The 21,396-nt window shown below is 44.9% G+C and overlaps 1 protein-coding gene across 4 annotated transcripts in view; it reads left to right on the plus strand.

The window, feature by feature from the left end:
* Positions 1 to 21,396, plus strand: part of drosha (drosha ribonuclease III) — a 98,668-nt gene that overhangs the window by 713 nt on the left and 76,559 nt on the right. For 3 of the 4 annotated variants that reach the window (XM_088402250.1, XM_088402251.1, XM_088402249.1), the window contains exons 2-16: positions 227 to 992; positions 1,658 to 1,747; positions 1,828 to 2,083; positions 2,157 to 2,298; positions 2,862 to 3,022; positions 3,109 to 3,189; positions 4,098 to 4,184; positions 4,264 to 4,350; positions 5,394 to 5,465; positions 5,551 to 5,632; positions 6,230 to 6,304; positions 8,030 to 8,199; positions 10,734 to 10,858; positions 14,319 to 14,418; positions 18,230 to 18,337. In XM_088402250.1, the coding sequence (XP_088258376.1) occupies positions 229 to 992; positions 1,658 to 1,747; positions 1,828 to 2,083; positions 2,157 to 2,298; positions 2,862 to 3,022; positions 3,109 to 3,189; positions 4,098 to 4,184; positions 4,264 to 4,350; positions 5,394 to 5,465; positions 5,551 to 5,632; positions 6,230 to 6,304; positions 8,030 to 8,199; positions 10,734 to 10,858; positions 14,319 to 14,418; positions 18,230 to 18,337 (2,400 nt within the window). In that variant the 5' untranslated portion in view covers positions 227 to 228. The remainder of the gene's footprint in view (positions 1 to 226; positions 993 to 1,657; positions 1,748 to 1,827; positions 2,084 to 2,156; positions 2,299 to 2,861; positions 3,023 to 3,108; positions 3,190 to 4,097; positions 4,185 to 4,263; positions 4,351 to 5,393; positions 5,466 to 5,550; positions 5,633 to 6,229; positions 6,305 to 8,029; positions 8,200 to 10,733; positions 10,859 to 14,318; positions 14,419 to 18,229; positions 18,338 to 21,396) is intronic. The other variant, XM_088402252.1, reaches the window with a different exon arrangement.

The following is a 21,396-nucleotide window of genomic DNA, read 5'->3' on the forward strand; positions in this document are numbered from 1 at the left end:
CCAGGAGTTTGTCCCCTGGTGGCTTGTAAAAATAAAAAAAATAACAAAATTCAGATGAACCACACTGCACTATAAGCCATAGGTGTACCCCCCGGGCTGGAGTTTGGACCCAGCTTACTTAATGCTATTATCGCGGGTTGCCGTACTGGCTAGCTAAGTTTTTCCCAAATATTCAGAAAGGTTCTCGGGCCGTTATGTGTTGTTGAATTCATGTTCCTCTCCACAGCTATGTCTTTCCATCAAGAGCGCGGAGTCCCCAGAGGGGGCAAGGGCAACCTGTTGCCGCCGCCCCCCCTTCAGCCAGTCGTTCCCCCTTACCACTATGACCCTCAGTCTGCCGCCACGCCGGGTTACCACGGAAACAGCAGCTACATGCCACCGCCTCCGCCACATCCTGATTTTATGTTGTACCCTCCGCCGGTACCACCCCCAATGCCGAGCTCGCTCAACCCGTGCGGGGTGCCCCCTCCCTTCGCCAAACCGCTCGCGAGAGGATTCCCCGAGCCGCCGCCCAGCTTCCCGCCTCCCCCGTTGCCCGGCGCGCCGATGGCGGGCCCCCCCATGCCGCAGAGCGCCTACCACCCTTACATGATGCCGCACGTGCCCCCGCCGCCCTTGCCTCACCCTCCCATGCCGCCCCCAAAGCCGCCCCCGTCTATGACTTACCCCCCTCCGTACCACATGGGCCACCCCCACCCTCCCCTCGCCCCTTTCCCTCCCCCGGGGTACGCCCCCAGCCCCGACTCCTTTAAACCCGAGCAGAGCTTCCACCACCGTGGGAAATACAACTACGAGAAGCCCGGCGACGGCTGTAGGCGGAGCCCCGAGCGAGGGTATCGCCATGACGACCAGTGCAAACGGGGGTACGGGGGCCACAGGGACAGATACCGCGGCGACCGGGGCAGGAGCCCGGACAGGTACGGCAGGTACAGGTCCGAGAACGACAGGGGACGCTCCCCCGCCAGCTCGCGCAGGAGCCGCGACCGCAGCAGGTAAACCCCACCTCCCCCACGGCTTCAACGCACCAATTACCGTTTTGTTCAAATCGGCTTTGATCAGGATTTTTCAGTTATTAGTTTTATACCTTGGAATACAGCCGGCTATCGGCCCGATACCGATAGTTGGTATCAGTCTTCACTTATCCCTAATTAAACGGCATTAGATTGATTCTGAACTAGTAGCTCGCCAGCTTGCTAATTGGCACGCGATTCTAAAGGACTGGCTTGCTGGCTAATCATAACTAGCTAGATATCTAACTAACTTGGTGACTAATTAACTCGCTTGCTAGCTGGCTTCCTGCCCGCCATCCTTGTGCGCCTGGTTGAGTGATACGCTACAAAATTCTGAAGAACTAGCTTGCTAGCTAGCCATCACTCTAGCTAGCTCGATACCTAAGTAACTAGCAAGCTACTAAGTTGTATTCAATTTTAAAATTAAGGACTTAAATGAAATGAAAAAGCCTGATGCATTGTTTTAAATTTTTTTTTAAATGATCGTAACTTAATATAACCCAATTATCGATTATGCGCAGTTGGATATTGGAATGGGTATCGGTGGCTAAAAAAATGGTATCGGAACACGACCGTTTAGAATAGATATACATTGTGTTGCTGAATGATCTGTGAACAGGTGACTTTTTTTCCACGTATATTTTTAGCATATCTAACGGTTTGCGTAGGGAGCGCCACCGCCAACGCGACAGTCGAAGATCCCCGACGCCCGAGCGGTACCGAAAGAGGCCTCGGAGGTACGCGGGACCCGCCGGTCGCGTCCGTTCCCGTTTCCCGCGCGACGCTTCGGCTTTAGTCTTAAACCGCGTCCCCGCAGTCGATCCGGCAGCAGGGACAGGAAGCGCGGGCGGCGGGAGGACGAGCGGGACCGCCGTTCCGAGTCCTCGTCGGCGCCGGGCCGAGACCGCGGCTGCTCCTCCGGCCGGGGCCGGGATCCCGAGGAGGGCGAGCGGGCGGACGGCGAGCGGGACAGGGGCGAGGACGAGGCGGAGGACGAGGAGCTGCTGAAGCCCGCCTGGATCCGCTGCACGCACGCCGAGAACTTCTACTCCAACGACCCCATGGATCAGGCGGTGAGCGCTCGAGTGCCCTCCGGTATTTCGTTTTTTTCGGTTTTCTTAAGCCTTCCGATCCCCGCGCGAGCAGGGAGATTCCACGGTGGTGGGCACCAGCAAACTGCGAAACCTCTACGGGCGCTTTGAGGACGAGCTGGGCGAGCGGCAGGCCAGGGCCAAGGAGGCCCGACCCAAGTGGGAACCGCCCAAGACCAAACTGGACGAGGATCCCGGTACGCCTCGGTTTTTTCACGTCGTTGGAGCGGTTTTCCATTTTTTCTTCCCGGGATGATACTAAGACTGATAACCAATATATGGAGCTGATATTCATTTTCAGTAAAAGAGAGAATATCGGCGCCAATATAAAATAAAAAAACAAAAAACAATGACCACAAAAAAACCCCATTTTTGTCAGGTTTCAATAAGAAATAAATAGATATATTTTTTCAGGACCTAACCAATACTGATAACTGATATTTTAGGCCAATAATAATTTCCTCTAAGAGAGAAAATAATGCCCCCCCCCCAAAAAAAAAACAAAACAAAAAATGTATGTATGTATATATATCAACAAAAAAACACAATTCGAGATAGACTGATATTTTTAATTCCAGGATGATACCAATACGGATAACAAATACTTGGATTCGGCATGATACCACTACTGATAATCGGCCCGACGTCTAATCGGTTTCAAATCGGGGCAGAATCGCTTTACTAGACACTTGAATTGCCGCTTGTACGCGCCGAGTGAATTTGAGGATTTGTTTTTATTTTTGTATCGCGCGCGTTTCAGGCGAGAGCAGCAGCGAATCGGAGTGCGAGTCGGACGAGGAGGCCACTTCCTGCTCCAGCGGCTCCGATTCCGAGCTCTTCGACGTCATCGGCGAAATCAAGCGCAAGAAAGCGCATCCCGATCGACTCCACGACGAGCTGTGGTACAACGACCCGGGACAGGTCCGCCCTCGCGCTCGTCCGCCGTCCCGTATCGGCGGCGGCCTCGCCGTAATCGTTTTTTTTTTTTTTTTTTTCCTCCCCTCCAGATGAACGACGGCCCCCTGTGCAAGTGCAGCGCCAAGGCCCGCCGCACGGGCATCCGTCACAGCATCTACCCGGGCGAACAGGTACCGGCAAAAACAACGATAGCGTAGCGATTGTTCAGTGTGACGGCTCCCTCTAGTGGCAAATAATCACATTGCCGCTGACGTTTGCTATTTTGACAAATATCGACGCAGGCCTTTGAAAAATAGAGTAGATAGAGAATAGCATCAGATACTAGTATCTGCTTCGGAAAATAGGATCAGATACTAGTGTGGGCACAGAAAAATATTATGAGATACTAGTATTGACACTGGTAACTAATATCGGCTCCCGGTATACTAGTATCAGATACTAGTATCGGCAATGGAGGTGAGTATCAGATACCGTGATCGGCAGCATAGACCAGTATCGGATACGAGGATTGGCAATGGAGAACAGTATCGAGTGTTAGTATCGGCACAGGAGACCAGTTTCGGATACTAGTATCAGCGCCCGAGACGAGTGTAAGATACAAGGATCAGCATCAGAGGCTAGTATCAGAGTATCGGCACTGGAGACCAGTATCAGATATTATTATTGGCATAGGAGACTAGTATTGGATACTAGTATGGATTTCAGAGACTAGCATCGGATACTAGTATCGCTACCGGAGACTAGTATTGGATACTAGTGTCGACTTCAGAGACTAGCATCGGATACTAGTATCGCTACCGGAGACTAGTATTGGATACTAGTATCGCTACCGGAGACTAGTATTGGATACTAGTGTCGACTTCAGAGACTAGCATCGGATACTAGAATCGCTACCGGAGACTAGTATTGGATACTAGTGTCGACTTCAGAGACTAGCATCAGATACTAGTATCGCTACCGTAGATTAGTTTCAACTTCTGAGAATAGTATCAGATACTAATATCGACGCCAGACTCTTGTATCAGATATTAGTCTGGGCATCAGAGACCCGTATCGTTGATTCTTTTTTGTTTTCCAGCCTGTGGAATCGTGTCGCGGAATGAACAACAACGCCGGCAAGTTGTTCCACTACCGCATCACCGTGTCCCCGCCCACCAATTTCCTGGTAATCAGTGAACCAGTTTTGAAGACTTGTGTCCACTTTTTTGCTCTCACGTGTCCTTTTTGCGTCCCCGACCCTCCAGACGGATCGTCCCACCGTCATCGAGTACGACGACCACGAATATCTCTTTGAGGGCTTTTCCCTTTTCTCGCACACTCCCCTTACCAATGTAAGTAGTTGGACCATGCGATATCGAAAGCACCGATACCATTATAACTTTTGACGTATTTACTCTTCTGATATCGAGTTCATGATTGTAGCGCGACTACAAACAGGCACGCTGTTGCGAGAATCGATACTTTGTTTCGAGCTGTCAATTTAATCGAATCTACTTTTTTCAAATTGACTATGACTCAATTCTTGAGTAGTCACAGATACCGATATCAAGTACTGATACCTTTAGAACGTTTGATACATGAAATTTCTCAAATAAAACCTAATCATTTGAAACATTATATATCAATTAAGAAATAAATGTACATTTTATACTATTTTTATACTATTTTTTGGTCTATTTCTAGTCTGTAGTTCCTGATGTGGTATCGGGTTTTGTTGCGATATCGTTACGTGTAGACTATTTAATCGATTTATCAAAGTTTGTCACCTTACGTGTAGGAATATTCAACACTATTTTTTTGCACACCGATACGGTACAAGGAGTCAATTCTTGAGTCATCACAGATACCGATATCAAGTACTGATACCATCAAAACCTTTGATACATAAAATTACTCCTCCCCCTAAAAAGTATATCTAGAAATACTTTAATGACGAAAAAAAGTACATTTCTAGTCTCGAGTTCCTGTAGTGGTATCGCCTTCCTTTGCTGGTACCGATACTTTTGAAATAAGTTCCTATATCTGGTGTGGGTACTTGCCCCGCCCACCCCGTGCGTTTTACTAGCTAATTTGTGAATGGGTCTTTGTCCATTTTGCGAGTGGAAAGTGGAGTGAGGTCATGTGACTTTCTAAGCCGCCGTCTTTTACCTGATTTGGAACGTTGCGCGCGCGGGTCGGTCTTTGGGCCTTTAAAAGCCCACGCGGAGTCAGGGATTAAAAGACGATATGGGCCCGACCCGCTCAGGTTAATCTCTCGGCTCGGACAAGAAAGCACGCTAGCTTATCGGTCGGGCGTTAGCGGACCGGCGCCATCGTGGCTTTTAATGAGTTCCCCCTCCAACGCGCTTTTCTAACGGCCTTTTCATCCCGGCAGATTCCATTGTGCCGCGTGATCCGCTTCAACATAGATTACACCATCCACTTCATCGAGGAGATGGCGCCCGAGGTCGGCGGCGCCGCCGCTTTTGGAGCTTTTCTTTGTTTTGCTGTTGTTGCGCAACGCCGAGCCAGCGGCCATCTTTTTTTTGCAGAACTACTGCGTGCAAGGCCTGGAGCTCTTCGCCTCCTTCCTCTTCCGGGACATTCTGGAGCTGTACGACTGGAACCTGGCAGGTACTGTAGAATCCGCGAGGGGGTGGGGGGTATACACATTTTAGTGCGGCGTGTCTGCATTTTTTATTTTACTGGCCACCAGGGGCCAGTCACCCGGCAAACAAAGGAAATGTATTATTATTGTTTTGAATTTTGAAATATTTTGAATCCCACCAGGGATCATTTGCCTTCAGTAAACTCAATCCTGCGTGTTACTATTGTGTTGGTACACTATTCCACCAGTCCTAGTGTGTCAGTGTTATGTATTTTTTTTTTTTTAATGTTTTCCAAAATCCTCTCACAGGCCTTGTTAAAACTCTTTGCGGGATGCATCCAGCCCACGCGCCGTATGTTTGACACCATATGCATTTGGGGCTCTACCCGATTCAATTCTTTTTGGAGTGCAAAATAACAAAGTTAACTTGAGTCCCTTTTATAATCCTTTTTTTGTTTTTACATTCAACACGCAGTGGCGCTTATACATGAATGCTAGTATTTAAGATTTCAAATGTAGACTGATAAATTTACTTTTTTGCGTCTGAAAGAGTTAAGACACAAAAGATGAACGGCGTTATAGCGGGGGACTACTTGAATGAATTTTGGGCGATATAATTGCAGGCCCAGATTGGGAGAGCAATGACAGCGGCTGCCAGCGCTTCCACTTCATGCCTCGTTTTGTCCGATTCCTGCCCGGTGAGTCGTCAATGTCGCCTGTCCACCTCCTGCACTTTTGTTTTTTTATTTTAAACGCCTGGACTGAAATTCCAACTCGATTCTGAGCCGTACCAAGCAATATTGCGTCATTTCCCTTGCTGCTCCGCTAGATGGCGCCGCTGCACCGCCGCACTTTTTGTGCTCGTTTAATATGACAGTAAGGCCAGCAATTTGCCTTTGCATCCAAAAAAAAAAATCACCTTCCCACATTTAGCTGGTTTCACACCTATATGCTTTTTTTTGTATTAAAAAAAAGGCGCAAAACTCCTTTAATGTCATTTTGAGTGCGCGTGTGTGCATTTATTGGCCTCCCAACATTTCCAGCACAATCAATGTTGCCCACTCCACTTCACTGCAATTTTTTTTTTTTTTTGAACACTGAAGTGGCAAGCGGCAACATCAACCTTGATTTGCCAAAGAAATGTCAACAATAAGCTCGGGGAATAATTCAACATGCTCGGTGGTGCTTTTTTGAATTTTTTTTCTAAATAGGGTAGGCTGCATGCTGCTCACATACGCACGTCTACATTTCTTTTACTATGTCATTTTAGGTCAAATATTAAACTTCCTGGTTGACTCTTTGCTGTGTTACATATTTGTGGAATATGACATCTTGCACATTTGCATTATTTCCTGTGAGCCGGGGGTTAGAAATGGTGTGACCCAGAGTACTTCCTTGTTTGCGTTTTGAGATCATTTTTTTGAAGAATTTTATTTTAAAACAATGCTTGTTGTCTAAGATAAAAAAAAAGGCCAAAATTTGACCTGATTGAAATGTAATTAGGATCATTCTCCTGCAGAGCTAGCTGGTGAGCTAATCGTTTTAATTACAGTAGGTGTGTTGGAGGGAGAAATATCCAAAACAGGCAAGATTGTTATCTGCGTTTTAAAGGTTTTCTCAGCTTCCTTGACAAGCAATAATCATCTTTAAATCAATTAATAAAACTTGAACAATAGTAATAATATATGTTACTTGATATATGTGTAAATGCACATCTGAGCCACTAGGTGGTGCAGTGAATCTCATTTTCAATGTGCGAGAGTTTTTCTCAAAAATATAAAACTCCTATATATGTAATAATAACAACATACTTTTTCTTTTTTTTTAATTTAATGGACTATATGGCACAGCTTTTTTCTCATGATTTGAGCCCCGCAGCCTGTAGTCAAATGCGACATATTTGCTGTTTATCCATCTTGCCACTAGGGGGCAATTCAGCAATACTGCAAATGTGTGTATCTGTTCAAGGTGTCAATAATGGAACAACTATGACATAGAACAGAAAAGATGTGAATCAATGGCGATCAAAAAGAGTTTTAAGAAATAGAGTTAAAAATATAAAACTTATTTAACATATTTATGCAGTATGTTTATGCTTACACTAAAATAACCGATCACAAACAAAGGGAGACAGAAGACGTTATTAAAATATTGATTTAGAGTTTGAACCACTCAAAAGTTAATACTGTATATAATCTTGATGTGTAATGTCACACCTGCGTCTTATATACCAGTGCGGCTTATAGTCCGACAAATACGGTAATCTAACATCCGCGTAATAAGGACGGTAATCATATTTTCCCTCTTATATATATAAAAAAAAAAAAAAAAAACATCTGTAGTGTGGACTGTGTTTTCGTTGTTGTTTTCGTGCCAATCAAAGGTGCGCGCGTGGGTGTAAATGTACTTTTGCGCGGGTGCAGATGGCGGGAAGGAGGTGCTGTCCATGCACCAGGTGCTGCTGTACCTCCTGCGCAGCAGCAAGCCGCTGGTCCCCGAGGAGGAGATCGCCCACATGCTGCAGTGGGAGGAGCTCCAGTGGCAGAAGTACGCCGAGGAGTGCAAGGGCATGATCGTCACCAGCCCGGGCTCGGTGAGTCCTCCCCCCCCCCGATTGTTTTTTTTTTTTTCTTCATTGGACGCCGATCCAAGGGCGACTCGCCGTCGCGCTCGTCCCGTTACCCCGTGTCACCGCCACCGCTCACCTATTATCCCCAAGGGCGACGCTCGTCACCCTCCTCCAAAAAACGCGCTAATGTCACCGTGACGCCGGCCACCTTGGTAATTGCGTCCGGGTGAAGGTGAAGCGATGTCACGGCCGCCATAGCGACGACCTTTGGCGAGCGCGACTTATTGAGCGGGCTCCTCCCCGAGGCGGCTCGGAACGCTCGCCGTCAGGGTTGGCGGATCACACGCGCACAAACGCACAACCGCACACTCCCCGTCCCACCCGGTTATACCGAGACGTCGCTTCCACTGCGTTATACTTTGTCACACTTACCGTAGTTCGCGCACCTAAAAGCATTCAGATTTGTCAAAAGCTGACACAAGCCCAGCCAGTACCGTAGCTTCTATTCTATGCGCCTTATAATGCGGTGCGCCCTATATTTGGAAACGAAAAAATTCAGTCAATGGCCATATATATTCCTTCATTTTTACTTCTGCATTTCAGTTATAATTGTGCTTTTTACTTTGATAATTTTTACAACACCCTGTCAGAAAATTTGATAGGCTATTCAATTCAACATGCTAGCCGAATATGAAGCAATTTTATGAAAATGAAGAAGTTTTTGTAAAAGAAAGCGCTATTGTCAAATCCAGAAACAGGTTTTAAATCAAAACAATATGTTTTAAGGATTTCGGTTGAGTTGCTTATTCATTAATTTGATTATTCAATTGCAATATTATATTCTTTTAAATGCTTCCTATAGCACAGCTCGATCTAGTGGGCGCATCACACAACCCCAACCACAACCGTGGCTTCTATTCTATCCAACTTATAATGCTGTGCTGATAAAGTATTTTAAAATAGGCCGTTCAATGAAGATGCGCCTTATAATCTGCCACACCTTTTAGTGCAGAAAATTATAATACATTTCTAATAACAAACATGATTAAAAAAATGAACTATTATGATCATCTTAATATGAATTTATAAATTATGTTGAACATTTTTTCAAACAAGTTCTTTTCTATTTAAAGGGATGAACAATGCTTTAAAAAAAATAAAAGACAATTTTCTCCCCTCACGCAGTTGTGTCTTCACCGCACACAAGCACTTGTGCTGTACTTGTCTTGTTCCAGTGTCCAATTTTTGCCGGGTGACCCGTCACTGACCCGGAAAATTCCATCAGAGCGGGAAGGCATTAGATCATAAATTACCTACTGATGCTATATTTATATCCGAGCAAAATTATTGGGACACCTTCCACCTGTGAAGTAGATCTGTTGCCTTGACTTCTTTTTTCCCATTTTTGTCTCATTTGTGTCCACTGTGCTGAACGCTTCTTTTTGCTGTGGATCTTTTGGCTTTGCTAGGTCCAAGAGTCCTCAGTGGAGGACATCCGCCTCCAAATCCAGTACCTTTCGTCCATATGCATTTTCTCCTCGGAAATTCTCTGTAGTCGTCATTGACGAATGAAGACTTTGTCTTCGGGCATTGATCCGAAAGAAGTTAATCCACAAAATAATCATGGCGATATTATTCCGACACTGTTCCACTTGCGGCGGCCGTATGGATCGGCGTATTTGCCGCATCAATGTTGGCGCACGCTCGTTAGATAGACATGTCCTCTGCTGTGTTTGCTCAAGGTCTCGGGGGTTCTGGGGGGGTTATTTGGTAATGACTGCATTGGCTGTCAATCAAAGCCTTGTGATTATTAGTAGCATTAGCATCCGGGACGTGCAAGGGCACCGCCGTGGATGAATTATCCCTGACCGTATATTTGCATACGAGCGGAATCCGACGGCCGCGTTTAAAACTGTTAGGGCCCCTGAAACCAGAGGTACCGGTACCGGTCCGTGGATCAACTGGCACCTGAAATAATGGTGTCTTGGAACCGATTTGGTTGACCCTTTGACAGTTAGTTCATTTGTGCTTAGCTTGATCTTTGTTTTTTGGCGCCGCCTCTGGCCGATGTTGATATTGCATTTTGTAGCGAGGAAGGACGGCGTTGCTTGATTTGAGAGTAGTCGTTTTCGGTGACGGACACGTTGTGGCTTGTGAGTTGTACTTTCTTTGTTAGAATGTTTATGATATTATGCTCAAAATCGGTTTGTTCTGTTTAGCTAATAATTTGTGACTAGATAACTTTCTAGCTAATGTTAGCAGGGAACAGTGCTGCCTAGTGACAAACCAGGATGAGATTCCTAAACTAAAGCGATGCAACGCTGCCATCTACTGGAACGGTCACGTCATTTTCTTCCCCACAACTAACGAGCTTCCTTCCGTCCTGTGACTCCCCAGAAACCCTTTAGCTAATGTTAGCATGGAACATAGTGCTGCCTTGTGACAAACCAGGATGAGATTCCTAAACTAAAGCGATGCAACGCTGCCATCTACTGGAACGGTCTCGTCATTATTTTTCCCACAACTAACCAGCTTCCTTCCGTCCTGTGACTCCCCAGAAACCCAGCTCGGTGCGGATCGATCAGCTGGACCGGGAGCAGTTCAACCCAGACGTCATCACCTTCCCCATCATCGTTCATTTCGGGATCCGGCCCGCCCAGCTCAGCTATGCCGGAGACCCTCAGTAAGATTCCTTTTTACAAATCATCATATTTTTCTCACTATAAGGCGCATGGGATCATAAGGTACACCTTCAATGAATTGCCAGCGGTGAACTGTTGATCACCAGACCCAAACCCAACAGAGCATGCATTTTTGCCAAACAGACGCCGGAAGTTTTTCCACGTCCAAACCGCTCGTTTTGAAGGTTAAAAAGCGACACGCACGCGAGCGCTAGCTGTAAACGCGACGCAAGTAGACTAGACTCATCTAGGATCATCCTTCCGCCGAATCAGAGAAACAGTGCGCTCGGACCCAAGGTAAATGTCAGCGAGCTCCTTTTAGCTCCGGTTCCCGCCGGTCCTCATTGAGCGGCGGTCGGTCTCCCCGGAACCCCCGCGGTAGAAGAAGGTGGAGAGTTTGCGCTCGGCAAAGTGCGGGCGGACTGATAGATTAGAGAAGGGAATAGAAGGCGGCAAGGACGAGCCGCGTGACATTTTGCCACGCGTCGTCACGGGTGCCGCTTTCCTCCGTCGGGCGCTTCCGCCGCGGGACCCCGGCGCCGCCACGCTTTATTTCCTCAACGCAGGTGGGAATTGTGTTCTGTGCCGCTGAATAATTAACAAAAGCCGTGTCCAAGTTCATCAGAGCCGCTATCCCTGAGGAGATGTTATGAAAAACAAAAAAAAGTTTATTTTTTCACCGTTTCAAACAGCACGTACGCTATATGTGGAATGATTTTGTTGAAATATTAGGTGGCCCAATATTTATTGTGCTGATGGATGGAATTATTTTAGGGCAATGCCAATGCTGGCATTTGGCAGGAAAAAGTAATGATTACAGATACATGGGATTTAATTTTTTTTTTTTTTTTTTTTAAGAATCCCACCGTGTATTTCGTTGATCAAGCTGCACCTTTTTTCTCATGATTTGAGCCCTGCAGCTTATTGTCCAGTGAGATTTATCTGTGTTTATTTTTTATTTTTTGACGGCTACCAGGATACAGCAAGGATACAGCCTGCAATGAACGGTCTATTTTGAAAGTATTTTCATTTATAGGGCGCATTGCAGTATAAGGCACATAGAATAGAAGCTACACTAGTGGCTGGGGTTGTGTTATGCATCCGCTAGATCAGGGGTCACCAACCATTTTGAAACCGAGAGCTCCTTTTTTGCGAAAGAGTAATACGATGACTCGATTATTAAAATAGATGTCCATCGATCGATTAGTTGTGGATGAACCCATTAGTTTAATTCTTACTGTATGTGTGTGTGGGGGGAAAAATGATGCTAGTGCCAGGATTCTCAAGCGGAATCCCACAACAGCGGGAATTTAATCACTTTGATTTGAATTCAGGACATTTTTTCCTCCGTGGCGGCAAAATGAAGATCAAAAAGTCGGGCCCAATTCCGACCCTCCAACGACGCGCCGGCCCCGCCCCTTCGCCGTGTCCAACGGCTCCATGTGGCACACGGCGACAAATTTATGGACGGGCCGGGACGTCATTAGCGACGTTGATTCCGCATTGGCTAATGATCGGCGGCGCAATGCGTTACTGGGTCGCTATGCGGAAGACGCCCCGGTGTGTTGTCACCCTCAAGTTCCTGTGGGGCCTAATCGGAGGCGGCGGGTCAAAGGTCAGGGAATAAAGTGGAGGAGGAGGCGGACGCCTGGGAGCATTAACATTTTACGGGAACGACGTCAAGGTTTTTCCAGTGTGGCTCCTTTGTGGGCGCGCAACCCTCCACGGTCCTTACCGCTTTACCATTTTTATTGTCAGTAATCGTCAATTTTCTGATTACCGGGAGCATATTCATTGCACTGTCTTCTTGAGACAAAATGGACAAAACAGTGGACACAAATGAAGTGGCTGGCTCTCAGGAGGATGTAGCTTTTAAGGGTAGTAAATTGATTCATTCGCTGCCCAGTTAAAATGGATTTTTGACTACTATCGTCCAGAGACCTTGTCTAAGCGTATGTGTCCACCATAGTGGACATTTGCTTGTCGTCAATAGCACTTGACTCAATCAAGCTACCCAAATAAGTCCTGGTTTGCTCAGCAGAGCGCATGCTGGGATTTCCCATGATGTCCCATGTGTTTGGGTTGATCGAAACTCACTGTGCTGTCTCTTTGAGACAAATTGGACACAACAGAGGACACAAAGGAATAGACTGCCTCTTAGGAGGATGCAAGTCCAAAATCCATTTTAACTCTGCTGTTAGTGAACGAAAATATGTTTGAAGAAATGCAATTTCCTGATTGATCAACTGTTAACTCATTCACTGCCAAAGACGACTATAGACGTTTTTTTTTTTTTTTTATGTAGCTCATCAGGTAAAATAAACAACATATTTATTTTTGCATGGTAAAACAATCATCAAAATCTTCCCCATAAAGTCAAGACGTGTTGAGCAAACGTCTTCATCACCCGCTACCAAACAAGCGTTCATAACGCTGGACGTGCGCAGAGGACGCCTTAGCATATGCTAATGAAAGCCGGGAAAGATTGCGTAGGATCTGCGGCAAAGGTCATCGGCGCCGACTGGGGACGCCCGGGCCTCCCGGGCTGGATTTTCTTCCCCTTTCCGTCTCCTTTTTCGGCGGAGGCGTTAAGCCGTCTCATTCCCTCGCTCGGCTCTCTAATGAAGTCCCCGCTATTAAAGCTCCATAATTCTTCGATTCCGCAGCGTCCCCCCGCCCCCGCCCCCGCGTCCGTCTCTCGCCCTTTGACTGGGTCCGACGGCCTGAGTCGCTCCACCTTAACCGGCCACCCCGGCAATCATAATTGAATAATTCTGTCTAAATGAGGAGAAAGTCTGTTGAATGGGAGCAGAACGGTCACACTCAGTGCATCAATCAGAAGGCCTGATTGAAAATTTGGGGGGGGGGCATGGGAGGCGACCCCCCTCGCCGGCTCCGTGTCACCTTGCCGATAACACCCGGCCCTTCTTTTCACATGCAAATGAGAGCAAAGACAAGGCGGAATCAAAGCGAGGAGCCGTCCAGGTGGACCACGGGTGTCCAAACTATCATGTGAGGAACCCGTGCATAAAAATGGAACGCTGTAAGCGACATATTCAAATCCTCCAACCAATTCATCAAACACACTAAAATCCTTTTAAAAAAACAAAATAAACTAAACAAAGACAAAAAATGTTTTTTCTAGATTTCTGTTTCCCGTATCTTGCTTGACCATTTGTAAAAGAGTTACTCAGAGATCATTCTTGTGGTGTCTTTCTAAATTGGGACAGCGCAGAATGCACAAGAAAGTAATATTTTATTCTTACATCCGAATTATGTTTATGTCAGGTTCGGTCAACCTAAAACATTCAATGAACACACAAGGAAGGAAGACAAGATACGTTAGATTTTTTTACTCGCGAGGAGAACAGACAGAAATGTTTTCACAGATTTCCCGCTGCTCTGGAACACATCCCGTCGAGTCCTTTTTTTTTTATTGACTTTGTCTTTCCTGGTTGCCAGGTACCAGAAGCTGTGGAAGAGCTACGTGAAACTGCGCCACCTGCTGGCCAACAGCCCCAAAGTCAAGCAGCTGGATAAGCAAAAGCTGACGCAGAGGGAGGTGAGCTCACGCCGCTGAATGAACATAGCAAGACAAGGGTAGAATTTCAGCATCGTTGAATTCTGATTCAACACAAGTGCCTCTCCACCTGTTTTGGTGAAATTCCTTTTTTCATTTACATGTTTAACTTCAGCTAACATGCTAAATGTTCATTGTATAAGCTGCATTATATATTTTGTTTGAAAGCAAAACTTTTTTTCGAATGTAGAAAATTGGCTAATTAGCGCACTGAAAATAAGACGCACCATCAGTGAACTGTTTTAAAACAGTTTTCATATATTCGTACCACATTATAAGGTGCATAGAATAGAAGCTACAGTAGCGGCTGGGCTTGCGCTACAGGGAATGGCTACAAAATAATCACATAAGTCAGTCAAACTTTATTACCGTATTTTCTGCGATATTTTCCGTGGTTATTTCAAAACGGTTTTCATATATACGGCGCACCGCATTATAGGGCGCATAGAATAGAAGCTACAGTAGTGGCAGGGCTTTTGTCAGCTTTAGACAAAACTGAAGGCTTTTATTGGCGCCTTGTATTGAGGAAAATACGGTAATGTTATAGATGACTTGCGTAAAATAAGTCCAAAAGAAATTTAGGTTTGAAAGTAAATTGTTCCCAAAGTACCAAAAGTAATGTGTACTATAATAAATTACTGTCGCATGTTATTATCTAAAGTCATAAAGGCCGCAGTGGACCATGAGCCACAGGGTCACAAAGCATGAGAAAAAAGTCATCGGAAATGAAGGGTACATCAGCGCCGCTTTTGATGAAGGAGCGAACGAAGGTGTTTGCTCTTTGCGGACTTTTCTAAACGCCGCCGGCTCATTTCCACTCTTGTCGCTCATTTACGAGCCGGGCGCACTCCGGCGCATCTCGTAAATATCGCTGGGCTCTTTTCAATTAATCGTCGCTGCTCTTTTTTTTTTTTTTTTTTCCTCTCATTCGTTCTCATTCAGCGCGTCGCGCTCCGCTAAGTGCCGACGTTCGCCGCCTCGTCATTTTCTTTGATGCCTTGAGCGCTCAGGTCAGGCCGGGGGAGGGGCGGGGATCATTTAGCCCCCCCCCCCCACCCCCCGGGACTCCTTGTTACCCCTCGACGGCACATTCACATCCCGCTTGACACGAGCACGAGCAAGGAGGAGTTGGACTCAATTAGTTGCTCCGCTAGCAGGTAGCCCAACGGAGCCTCGGTGTCCTGCTGTCAAACTGCACCAATTAAACACGCACACTTACACACAAAGCCGCTTTGCTATCCTAGTGGGGACATCCATTGACATAACGCATTTCTTAGCCTCGACTTTAGCCTAAGCCCAAGCCAAATCCGATCCGAACCGGGACCGTATTTCCCGCACTTATAATCGGCTGCACCTTATACGGCGCAAAAAAACGTGTTTATAAAGCGAGTTTTTATTTTCGTAAATTCAATTTTCACCTCTGCATTTCAGTTGTAAATGTTTTTTTTTAAACAATTAAAATTTTGATAACACCCTGTTTGAAATTTTGATATGCTATATATATAATATATATTTGCGCCGATTTTGAAGCATTTTATATGGGGACAAAAGGCACAAAAACTGCAAGTTTTTGGAAAACTTATGAATTATAGTTTAGTTATTAGTTTGACTGACTTATTTGATTGTTTTGTTGGCATTCCCTTTAGCGCAGCACCATCATAACACAACCTCAGCCGCTACTGTAGCTTCTATTCTGTGTGTCTTATAATAATGATAAAAATAAATGGTATTTATTTTGTTAAAAATAAATGCAAATGAATTTTCTTGACTGCTCCGACTTAAAAGCAATAAAAATCGTGACTATCAATAAAAATAAATACAAAAATACCAGTGGTTATTCTGCAAAAGTTTAGTTTTTTTTCCCCCAGGATATAATGTGGAATTAAAATGAACTGTCAATCTTGCTGTAAACCCCGCCTCCAAACGACCTCATCATTGCATTTAATGGCCTTAAGCTAATGAACGAGTGGCGGGTGACCTTCCCCCTGACCAAAGCAGGTAGCGCAAACATTTCCATGTCATTTGCAGCTGTGTGCGCCCAGTGTGTGTGTGTGTGTGTGTGTGTGCGTGGGCGTGCGTGCGCGCGCGCCGGCAGCGGCGTGGGCGAGCGTGTTCACTTTGATGCCGAGTTCAAAGTGGGTTGGCATTATTTATTCATGCCTTTGTTGTTCTTATTTCCTGCGTGAGGCAAAAATTCCTGGCGTTCCATTTGAGGCGGCTCACCGGGAGTCGCTTGCGTCTTGCCTCCGTGGAACGCGCGCGCGCGCACGCACACACGCACGCGCACAGACGTATGCTGACACGCTAGATGTATATAATGACTGGCGTGCGTTCCTCAGGGCCGCCATGGATGTCTGAAGGCGCCTACGCCGGTCTTCAAATTTCTCCCACTAAGGAACAGCATCATGGCTGACACTCATGCAGTCAAAGTTAAATACAACTGAATTGGATTTTCAAAAGGGAAAGCACAGTTTGGAAAAGACAAAAAAACATTTCACCGCATGCGATGCAAGTACTTGTTTTTGGGGTATTTTTGCACGCGGGGATTTATCGTAAGGGGGCGATGCCAGGTTTTATGTCGAGGTATCACAACGGAGGCCAATCGCGGTATCGGGTGCTCTCGTGGGGTTTTTAGAATGAGGAACTAGAAGTTAGAAAAGAAAATTGATTTTGTTTTGGGGCAATATTTTTCTCAAAAGGACTAGTGGTATCCGTTAATGGTATCGGTGACTAGTCGAGAGTTGGCGTATGCCATTAACGACTGCAACAAGTCACTTGGAGTTCAGAGGGAGAAACAAAAATCTCCAAAACAAAAGCTTGGTTTTTGGATTGTTTTGTTTTGTTTGTGGTATGTTTTTTTTTCCTATTTTTTTTCTGACATGTTTTTTTTTTACCCCAATTTTTTTTTTTCAGTTTTATGGAACCTATTTGTTTTTCCCTTTGTTTTTTTTGTTTTGTTTTACAGAATTTTTTTTATTTTTTTATTTTATTTTTTATATCATTTTATTATTTTCTGAATATTATTTTGTTTTATATTTTGTTATTTATTAATTTTTTCTGTTTTCTGTTTGTTTTACAGATTTTTTAAAAATTTTTTATTTTATGCTTTATATCATTTTATTATTTTCTGAATATTATTTTGTCTTATATTTTGTTATTTATTTTTTCTGCTTGGTGAAACAATTGATTTGTTTCTCTTTCTTTTGGTATTTTCTTTATTTTTTTTAACTGACAGAAAACAAATTCTTTCCACGAAACATGAAAAAAATGAAAGCTGAAAAGGAAAAAAATAAACAAAGATCAAAAGGAGCCATTAAACCACACTTAAATCTTTTTTTTTTTTTTTTTTCTACCAGGGGTGTCCGGACCCAGCCCTTGAAGTGCATGTTTTTGATATTAATTATTTATTTTGTCAAGCAATTATTAATTATAACACACCCGATACAAATGATCATTATCAGACTTTAACTGACACTGCTGTCACCTTTAGTTTATACCCTTGAAGTTATTCACCGTATTTTTTAGACTGTAAGGTGAACGTAAAATTCTTGATTGATTGATTTTTTTTTTGTTGTTTTTATAAATCGGCAAACGCTTTATGTTTTTCGTAAGGGAACTGGACAGCTCGCGACCCGATGTGAAGTGCGGCCAGGCCGCAATTAGCCGGCGCTAACGCCGTCACTGTCCACCACGCGCCATCTGTTAGCCCAGCAGGAATCAAACGGGAAACGGGCGCCGTCCCCGCCGGCTCCGGCGCCATTGATCAATAATTGAGCGGCTGCTTGTTTGGCAGGAAGCGCTTCAGAAGATCCGTCAGAAGAACACCATGCGCCGCGAGGTGACGGTAGAGCTCAGCAGCCAGGGATTCTGGAAGACCGGCATCCGCTCCGACGTCTGTCAGGTAACGGCTTGCTGTGAAGAGAAAAAAAAAAAAAAAAATATATATATATATATATATATATATATATATATATGCATCACAGAATTATTGGATATAAAAAAGGAGTCACTATTACCCAGTTTAGCAAGAAGTTGCTTCATGTTCCAATTAATTTTCTCTTAATTAAAAAAAAAAAAGTAAAGTTTTGCTCCAGCCAGTTTTTGCTCCAACGTTTTCATGAAATGCGGTTGAATGCCCTGTTATTGATTACTTAGGTAATTATGCTCTAGAACAGGGGTGTCAAACTCATTTTTATCGAGGGCCACATTGTAGTTATAGTTTCTGTCAGAGGGCCGGAATACATCTAAAAATAGTCTAAATAAAGTCAGTCATTGCTTAAATTTTCACGTACCCCTGAATTTCTCTAAAATCCTGAAAATTTAGGACTTAAAAATAGAAAAACGCGTCTAATAAACGCCATTTTCGCTAGTTTTGAAATCAGAGGCTGGTAAAAACTGTTCAAAAGATAGATCTGAAACCAAATTATTATTTTTTTGTTTTGTTTTGTTTTGTTTTTAAAGACAACCCGCAAGTTTAGCTGGAAACTTGAAATCAAATCAGCATTTGGCGGGCCACATAAAATGATGTGGCGGGCCGGTTCTGGCCCCCGGGCCTTGAGTTTGACACCTGTGCTCTAGAATGATTCAATCAATTACTTGAGGGTTTGGAATTGATTCTCTTATAAAGTACTAAAAGTACTTTGTACGATACATGAGCCGCTGTATTACTTTAATGCTTCACCGCTTTAGTATTTTATCCCCTAAAGTAAGCCAGTAGTTAAGTTACATAAACACTACAGCAGTTGATGACTTTAGCGCTTGATTAATTTCTTTTCGTTTAAAATATATGGCATGCAAATACCTTACATGTTGATCGATCAGTTTCCATTTCAAAATTCATGAAATTCCATCTCGGACCGTTATTGCGAAAAAACTGGCAAAAAGAGACACGACGCGAAGTTGGCAAGCGGCGCCTTGTAAATAATGCAAGGCCGGGTGGCAGCGAGACGACACGCCGGCCGAGGGGCCGGCCTTGCTCGGCCGCGCCGGAGACGCTCGCGCTCTTGCTACGCGTTGCGTCATGCCACCGCTCGATACCCGCCCGGCCGGCCAAAGCGGACTTCCCGCTGCGCCCCCTTCATTAGGGCCCGGCCGCGCCTCCCTCCCTCTCGCGGCCGTCTCGCGCACGCGCCGACTCCGCCGCGTTTGGCGAGAGCACTCAAGTCCGTCTGGCCCTGCGTGGCTTCAAGGCAAACACTTAAGCGCCGCGATTCCCATGACCTAACAAAGACACGCAAGAAACAATCTTCTCTGCCGTTGCCGTCATTGTCGTTGGAAATAAATCCAGACAAGTGCAAGAAAATTCAATCGAGTCAGAGTCGAGTCTGTGCTGCCCGTTTCCCGGTCGACTTTTACGAAGTGACCGCATTAGTCCAAAGTCTCGTGCGTCCTTTTCAAATTGAGAGCAGATTGATTTCAACATGATACTTATTGGTATCTTGACTAATCTTGATATATATATATATATATATATATATATATATATATATATATATATATATATATGTGTATCATATATCTCATCTGTTATTTTATTTCATTTCTTATCTCACTGAATGCCATATCTCATATAGCTCACCCTCTATCATCTCCTCATATTTCATCTCATATCTCCTTATGTCGCAGATCTAATTTCCGCTTCATCTCCATTTCTTCTCATACAAATCTCATATCACACATTCCGTCTCACATCTGATCGCATTTCATCTTTCTCGTACTTAATCTCAGATCTCATCTGATATTTAAACTCATATCATGTCTCCTATTTGATCTCGTTTCATATCTCAAATCATATTTAATCTCATATCTCATCTCACGAAGAATATATAGAGTTGGTGAATTGAGTACTAAAGTGATTATTTTACCTATCAAAGTAATCGAGTACTTTCGTACTTCGCTTGCTAAAAACATGAAATAAAAACTTTCACCAATACTTTAGTACCTACTATGTAATTGATTACATAAGGTACTAGAGTACATTACTGTAGTACTTAATTGCATAAAGTAATTGATGACCTCAGTATTTCATGTGATAAAAACGAAAAAAAAAAGAAAATCAGTGCGTTGATTTCCGATTTCAAGCAGGGTTTCCGTATATGTCTTTCAATGCAGTATGTAGCGTTATCTTTTTGTTTTAGGGTTGGCTTTGCGGTAAACGTGAAGGGGTTAAAACTCATAAAATGGCTTCAGACTCAAACGTTTGTCGCCATCTTGCGGTTTCGCGCCGCCTCCCGCGGACAGCACCCAACGAGCTCATTTGGCGTCGCTTTGATCACATCTCCGCCCCAAACCGATTCGTCATACCCGTTTAGGACCTTAAAACCCGCGCGGCATTCCCCAAAAAAAAAAAAAAAAAAAAGACGTCACCGGCAACGTTTGCATGTGAAAGCACACGCGGCGAAATTTTTTGACGATCCTTTCACCGGTTGTTATCGTGCGGCAATGGTGTCGCCCGTCAAGTCGTAGAGCAATAATTGGCAGCTCCCGTTTGGAGAAGCATAACAGGAAGTCTCATAAGGCGAAGCTCTCTTGCAGCAAGGTCTGGCAAAGAAGATCCCGTCCATAATTGCCAGCCAATTATATTTGCTTCAAGCCGGACTGCTGCGACTAATTGGTTCATGAATAATTTCAGACGCCGCGTTCTGCGCCGCGCCGCCGACAGATAGCGGCAGATCTCCAAACTTGCCCCCCCCCCCCCCCCCCAAAAAAAAAGCAACTGACAGGGCGCTTGTGATTGACGCGGCCCGCCGGCGCCAAGGTCGTTTGACTTGAAAGGAGCGACCTTCGCGTGACACGGGCAAAAACGGAGAAGTTTGTCCTCCGCTTTTTGCGTCCTCGGCGGCGGGCGCGCCAAGGCTATGCGCCGTTCACGCAAATCTCAAGGAAAGGAAGCTTGATTCGGTCTTCGAAAAACGCAGAAGATTCGCCGCATTTCTTCAACAATATTCCCCGTGGGATTGC

The sequence above is a fragment of the Hippichthys cyanospilos genome, chromosome 19, assembly GCF_059441005.1.
Source record: "Hippichthys cyanospilos isolate Australia breed blue-spotted pipefish chromosome 19, RoL_Hcya_1.0, whole genome shotgun sequence".
Taxonomy (NCBI): Eukaryota; Metazoa; Chordata; class Actinopteri; order Syngnathiformes; family Syngnathidae; genus Hippichthys; species Hippichthys cyanospilos.